Here is a 7,565-nt window from a genome sequence, read left to right on the forward strand (position 1 = left end):
CGTATCCTCGTGGCACTCCGTAGTCGCCAGCGAGGCACAGCCTCGCAAACTTTTCCCACTTGATCGCCCTGTCCCTGGCGTGAGCGAATATTTGCCCATAACCTTGCTGGTGAGTCAAACGACCTTGATTCAATGCAGAGTTTTATTGCTAGCTGGTGTTGTTGTTACTGCAGCAATAAATGCCTGTTTTTTGTCAGCACGTGTTGTTCCTTTGTTCCCAGTATCACGGCCCGCAGTGGTTGGCATGCGCTCGGTAGCGCACATGATCACTGAGTGGGGTCGGTGGTTTGGACTGTCAACTGCGATTAAGCGAAGAAAATGCATTTATTCCCCTATTACATAAAGCGCCACAGATGACAGTGGACAGGAGAGTCTGAGCCCTCCATGAATACAACTTTTTATTCCTTTCTTCTTTCATTCCCACATTCCAGCCTTTCTTCATGCCCATATTTAGCCTCGCCTCGTTTTAAGACTCCGGTGCTGCCAAAAAGTTGCCTTCTCCTCAAAACTGGCGAGCATGGTGGTAGAGCTACCTTGGCAAGCAGCGAAAGAAAAACAAAAATGACACACTATATCCGAACCTTTGTTCCGAAGATAGCATGAAGTGCGTTCTCAGCATTGCAATTACTAGAGATAAACAAATATAGTAGATCATTTTCTAACAGATGGTGGAGCACAGGACACATAGGTAAATAACTAGAATAACAGCCTGCGGAGCGAGTTGATTCATGACTAGAAAACCAGTACGGCGCGAAGAAAACAACACAAGAAAGAGGACTCCACATGCGCACACTACTACCAACTGTTTATTGGGAAAAAAAGAAAATATTTAAACCCCCGACCACGCGTGTGCTCAAAGCCTAATAGCACTCAGCCCTGCCAGTATCAGAAATCAGCAAATGACAAAATATAAATTAAACAAATCTTCACAATAGCAGTCATAGCAAAAGCAGTGTCAAAAAACAAATATACTAACTGCTAGATACAAGTGTACAGTAAAAACAAGACCTGGGGCCGATTGTGGCACCGATCATCAGCTTCTTGTTGCCAAAATTAAGCTTCGATTGAGAAAAACGCAGAAAACTAGAAGGCCTTTCAGGTATGATCTGGATCAAATTCCATCATAATATGCTGTGGAAGTGAGGAATCGATTTCAAGAATTAGATATAGAAGACAGAGAGCCTGAAGAGATGTGGACTGATCTTCGTGATATAATACAAGACGTTGCTACTAAGGTAGTTCCAAAGCAAAAGAAATGCAAGAAAGCAAACTGGTTATCTGAAGAGGCTTTGCAAATAGCTAAAGACCGGAGGATGGCAAAAGTTATGAGGGAAAGAGAAAGATACAAGGTTCTCCATGCGGATTTTCAGAAAATAGCAAGGAGAGATAAGAATGCCTTCCTGAACATACAGTGCCAAGCAGTTGAGGACAACAGCCAATTAAGGAACAAAAGAGCTCTGTATAAGACAAAGATATCAAAGGAAGCTTCTGTGCTAAGCTGGGCGTGATAAAGGACAAACGAGGCAAGGACCCACTGAAGCCTCAGAGATAAAGAAGAGGCGGCAGGAATACACAGAACAACTGTACAAGAAGGACCCGGATGTGCAAACCCAACATAAGACGGTTGTGATTACTAATCTCGAGCTGGGCATCCTGAAGAGTGAAGTTGAATGGGCCTTAGCCAGCCTTGCTAAGAACAAAGCTAGCGGAATTGATGGTATTCCAGATGAGTTGCTTCAAAACCTCAACCACGACGCTATTAACATTCTGCATACATTATGTCAGAAGATTTGGACAACCCTGCAGTGGCCACAGGATTGGAGGAGGTCGGTTTACATCCCCATTCCAAAGAAAGGCAGTGCCAAAGATTGTTCCAACTACCGCACGATAGCGCTTATTTCGCATGCTAGCAAGGTGATGTTGAAAATCCTCCAAGGTAGGCTGCAGCAGTATGTGGATCGGGAGTTTCCAGACGTGCAAGCTCGGTTTCGCAAGGCCAGGGGAACTAGAGACCAAATTGCCAACCTTCGCTGGATCATGGAAAAAGCAAGAGTTCCAGAAACCCATCTACTTCTGCTTTATTGATTATGCGAAAGCGTTTGACTGCGTAGATCACAGTAGATTGTGGCAAGCTCTCCAAGAGATGGGAGTTCCAATTCACCTCATCTGTCTCCTCAGGAACCTGTATGAAGGGCAAGAGGCCACAGTCAGACCTGGGCATGGTCTTACTGATTGGTTTCCGATTGAGAAAGGAGTGAGGCAAGGCTGCATACTGTCGCCCTGCCTATTTAACCTATATGCAGAGTGCATCATGAGGAAGGCCGGTCTGGACGAGTCTTCAGCTGGAGTGAAGATTGCTGGAAAACGTATCAACAACCTTAGGTATGCGGATGATACCACTTTAATGGCAGAAAGTGAAGTGGAACTCATGAGACTTCTGATGCGCGTACAAGAAGAGAGTTAGAAGTTTGGGCTTAAACTGAACATTAAAAAGACAAAGATCATGGCGTCTTGCCCTATCAAGTCCTGGAGCATTAAGGGACAAGAAGTGGAAGCGGTGACAGATTTTCTCTTCTTGGGCTCCAAGGTTACCTCAGAAGGAGACTGCAGCCATGAAATTAGGAGACGCCTGCTTCTGGGAAAGAGAGCCATGGTTAGCCTTGACTGCCAAGTAAAGAGCAGAGACATTAGTCTGTCAACCAAGATCCGTATAACTCGTGCTATGGTCTTTCCAGTATGGATGCGAGAGTTGGACTGTGAAGAAGGCTGACCGCCGAAGAGTTGATGCGTTTGAATTGTGGTGCTGGCGGAGACTCTTGAGAGTTCCTTGGACTGCCAGAAGATCAAATCAGTCGATACTGTCGACCATAAACCCTGACTGCTCATTGGAGGGTCAAATTCTAAAGTTAAAGCTCAGATACTTTGGTCATCTGATGAGAAGAGAGGAGTCGCTGGAGAAAGATTTGATGTTGGGAAAGGTTGAGGGTCGCCGGAGAAGTGGTAGGCAGCGAACGCGATGGTTAGATGGCATCCTCGAGGCGCTGCAGATGAAGTTATGTGATGTTAGGAAGATAGTGAGAGACCGGAAAGCGTGGCGTGACATGGTCTATAGAGTCACGGAGAGTCGGACACGACTGAACGACTGAACTGAGATACAAGTGTACTAGCTGTACATAATACATAATAAACACACTCAATAGACTATACGAGTACCCAATATAATACTACTTTTCTTTCAATGCACTCAATGATACAACAAACTTGGCATTTTGACGATCAAAGTTGCATCTCAGGAAAGTTGCCAAAAGCAAAAATTACAAAAGCTACCTCATCCACAATGTCATCAGCCATGAAAAGGCCCTATAATGATGTCCAATAAACAGGAGCTTATGTATAAGACAAATTTCATAAATAATTACTTCAAATGGCCCTGTTCTCTAAAACCATGAATTTTTTTTTTTTTTTAGATGGCAGCTGGTTCCATTATATATACAAACCTAGTCTGTTCACTAAAATTGAGGAAAGGTTCAAAAATGACCAGTTGACCATTTCTGCAATTGCACCTGCTTCTATTGTCTTTAACTGTTCCTCCTCTAATCAACGAAGCCACTTTGGAAGTTTTTTTACTTCCGTTCTTAGGCAACTCCTGAGCTCGTTTAGAGTATGTTACTGAACCATATTCCTTAGATTTCCCCCTCCCCGGTACAATAACAGTTTTTAAATATACCGAGTCTAAGACCAACTTATGACGTCACAGCTGCTGTCATAAAACCTATCATGTTCGCCTTGTTTCGCTAAACTGTAAGTGGGTCAAAATTTTTCTGAGAAAAGAGCCAGCTCGAAATTTTGGCCTGCACTGAAAGCAGAATCTAGTATTGTTGCTCACGCATCCACACAAATCTCCTCTACTGAAACCACAAAACTGGAAGCATTAATATTCATTTCTGCTGCAAAATTTGGCACAAAGAACCCAGAAACTGCCAGAATTTCAATAACATGTGAGAAGGCACAAAAAATAACAGAGTTGCCTTAATGCTCTGAACACCTTAGGACATAGGCGCGATATCGCAACTAGCATGCAATGTGCACATGCCGTGAATACATCAAGCTAGTTACCTTGTCCTACACAGCACATAGCACTCACTAACAGAGCACAAAACATAATTCTCCTAGCTTATTACAGGTCCCTTCTAACATTATCCTACAGCCAGAGTTTGGGGGACCACCACTGCAATTACCCTAGACTACACCTAGCACCACAGCTCAGAACAATAGTGGAGCCTTGTTGGTACAGGCAAAGGTGCCAATTACAACTTTTGCACGCAGGCCCCATTTCTTGAAATGCACAACTTTTTCTGGGCTTTTCGGTGCATATAACATCCTTTTCAGCAATTTCTTCCACTTCAGTCAAAAAATAAAAAAAAATTAAAAAAAATTATTGATCTGGTTTGTCAATCTAATCTTGTATCCAATATATTATGTTTTGGTCACACAAACCTCCACAATCCGGAAGACTAGCAATGCTGTAGTATGGATGATGCAAGTCGTACAGATTCCACTGCTGCCATCTACACTGCCCTTTTCTAAGCATTGTAAAAAAGAACATTTGATCACTAGCATTACTTCCTTTGCATATGTGAACTTCTTTTTCCTCAAACGATATGTTCATCTAGTACTAGCACAACCAATTTTTAGCCTAATAAGCTTGCATTAGACTAGTACTAAAGTATGCTAACAAAATTTCGCTTCCTCCATTCCCATATACATGGGCATTACGAGACAATCCGGCCTCTATGATAACCAAATATCCATACCACTATGACGCAATCAGACACACTTTCTATCCGCTAATAACAAGCGAGCTGAGCCACCCGGTCACATCGGTTGCTAATGCTGAATCATCTTCTAGTTTTTGCTCAAAAGTAGCCTCCACAATCTAAACTAGCAATTGCTTTGTTAAGGATTATTTCGTACATTTTTCCCTGCTTTATTAATTGGACCATCTCTCAAACCAATTCCCCTTTTCTGAAATTCTGTTTCTGCAAGTTTTTAGTACACCTCTCTCTAAACGTCTCACACAGATTTCAGTTTTCTGTGGTTGTACAAAGTGCTTCTGTTATTTCTCTTTTCTACATAAGGTGCTTTAATTTTACTTTCGTTTGTAGAATCTGTTTTGTGGAAAGCCTACCTGGCAGGGCCTTAAGCAGAGACCAACAGTAATTCAAATGAATAAATAAACACACCCTAATTAATTCCCGCCTCATGCCCACAAACTTAAACACAGAGCTTAAGCATTTCACCAGCACCCAGCAGCAACCACAGCCAAGCACTGGGCCCATAATCTGATGTCCAGCAGAGAATCTCATTAGCCACTATGCCACCAAAGCAGGTAGGAAGAGATTAGGCAGAAGCGCATGTCAACAGTGACCCAATAACACATTTCATACAGGTACCCACTTATTCATCATGGTAATTTCTTACAATGCCCTGATACCTTTAGAAACTACCATGATGGTTTGTGGCTTATAGGGTTTTGAGTCGACTCAGGCTATGAGGGACGCCATAATGGAAGGCTTTTTATCACTCCGAGGTTCCTTAACATGCACCAATACTGCAAAGTACATGGTGTCCACAAGAGTTGCATAATGAAGATACAAATATAATAGCCACACCTATCAGGAATCGTACCACAATCACCCAGTTGTAAACAGTCATCTACTATTGAGTCATATAGCTGCAATCCAATATACTGTACCTAATACAATTGTTGTATACACTGCTGCCACAAATTAAGACGCCAAGCTGCATGCTGTCATTTCAATGACAAAAGTGAACACAGGTAACATACTGGCAAATAAGTAATTTACTGCCAGCGAAATTGAACGACATGTGTCAACGGCGATAACCCAGCTTCTCGGAATTGCCTAGTGCTTAGAGTAACACCTGCAAGGCCAATGGCCCTCAGTGTGCTAGCAGTGGGTCGGTGCAGTTCCACGGTAAAGGCATCTGTCAGCGGATTCCTTTAGCGAGCAACAAATGAGCATCCATAAATAGCAAATCACTGCGTTGCAACTAAACTGGGCGGGAAACGACAGCTAGGGCTATAAGGGAAGACTTCCACCTAAGCGCTTGGCATGCCACAGAACAGCTAGCGAAATGAAAGTACGCACTTGTGCCGTTGCTGCTCCTCCTGGATAATGTTCTTTAGCTCTTCAATGCGCTCCAAGGTAAGCTTTCTGACGATGTGAGCGCCCGGAGTCTCGATCTCGCCGCGTTCACCTCGCTTGCGCCTGTAATACGAGCATGCTGCTAGCAACGACCACCAATGCTCGAATGCACCAGCAAGGGTGCTTCAGAAAACTCACTTCGGAGATTCCACTTTTTCCAGAAGATCCGCATACTGGAGGGCGCAGTTCTGGCAGAGGCAATAAATAACCGTTAAATCACTGGCGTAAAAAAGCACTGTTCAGCCTACCTTTTGAGAGAACCAATCATTTGGCCGGTTACTTTCGCCGAAAGGGCGTATCGCTCTGCTCACAGACACCCTGAAATAAAAGCACATCCGTATTACCTGTGGGACATCACGGCTCCTTTATCAAGGCATGGCGCTAAAAAGCCGGTGGCGCTTAACGCACGTGCTTTGCACCGCGCAAAGCGCAGGCAGATTCGTACCAATTCTGGTCTCCGCTCCGCAACACCGATGATGCCAAACAGAGCCGTTCGCGCGTAGACCACACATCAGTCGGACTTTGTTTGAGGCGATATTCTGAAAGATCGAGCAACGCAGAATGTCCATCGGCCGGCATTATTTCAGATCGTGGCGCTGGGCTATTGGGTTTGGGTCACAACAAATCCTAGTATCCCCTACAAAACAATACTGTTAACACAAAATCTCCAGCGGTAATGCAACCACACCTAAACTAAAATTAATGGTACTGAATTATTCTGCACTCCCGTCCGAATGAACGACAAAACAACTATGCTCTCATGTGACAGGAGCAACCCAGCAACTGATATGGACGCAGGCCCCTCATGCTTCAACGATACACAAATATCAAGAAAGTGGGAAACGTTTTAATTATACAGAGGTAACCGACAATACTTCCGAATATTATTAGCACTAGCAGGCGTATAAAAACAGTTAAGAAACTTTCAGAGAAAAACGTCCTACTTGGTGACGACGCCATCTTGTATTATTGTTGAGAGTTGTAGTTGTAAGGCGAGTGCCGTTTTCACTGTAGTGGCGCTGCGTGCCTCGGAGGCGAAAGACATCGGGCATATACCTTGGAGGGAGGAAGGAAACAACTCCATACGTCCATACTCCATGCAAGGTCAATGTACCGCCGTACCTTACTGCCGTACTGACCGTACGTGTTCTTGGAGCACTTGTATTTTGCTGGGTATTCCAACTTCGAGTTTATGGGCGAGACGCGAGTCTGCTGCGCTGTACTTGAAACTCGGCATCGACAGGATTAAATTAAATGGCACGACAGGATTAAATTAAATTCAACTCTTCACGTGTTTTCTAAGCGCGAACGAAGTCGTAGAAAAGGTCATAATGATCT

At 43.9% G+C, this 7,565-nt stretch overlaps 1 protein-coding gene across 11 annotated transcripts in view; it reads right to left on the minus strand.

The window, feature by feature from the left end:
- LOC146206664 (bromodomain-containing protein 8-like) overlaps positions 1-7,313 on the minus strand; it is a 158,853-nt gene extending 151,540 nt beyond the window's left edge. For 6 of the 11 annotated variants that reach the window (XM_084591449.1, XM_084591447.1, XM_084591445.1 and 3 more), the window contains exons 1-4: positions 6,673-7,120; positions 6,476-6,545; positions 6,366-6,415; positions 6,171-6,290 (exon numbers count right to left, since the gene is read on the minus strand). In XM_084591449.1, coding sequence (XP_084447575.1) covers positions 6,171-6,290; positions 6,366-6,415; positions 6,476-6,545; positions 6,673-6,806 — 374 coding nt within the window. In that variant the 5' untranslated portion in view covers positions 6,807-7,120. Of the gene's footprint in view, positions 1-6,170; positions 6,291-6,365; positions 6,416-6,475; positions 6,546-6,672; positions 7,126-7,171 lie in introns of those variants that run through there. The other 5 variants (XM_084591448.1, XM_084591443.1, XM_084591441.1 and 2 more) reach the window with 4 other exon arrangements.
- Positions 7,314-7,565: the final 252 nt, after the last annotated feature.

Source organism: Amblyomma maculatum, chromosome 1 (genome assembly GCF_055883805.1).
Source record: "Amblyomma maculatum isolate TAMU_Amacu chromosome 1, ASM5588380v1, whole genome shotgun sequence".
In the NCBI taxonomy this organism is placed as follows: domain Eukaryota; kingdom Metazoa; phylum Arthropoda; class Arachnida; order Ixodida; family Ixodidae; genus Amblyomma; species Amblyomma maculatum.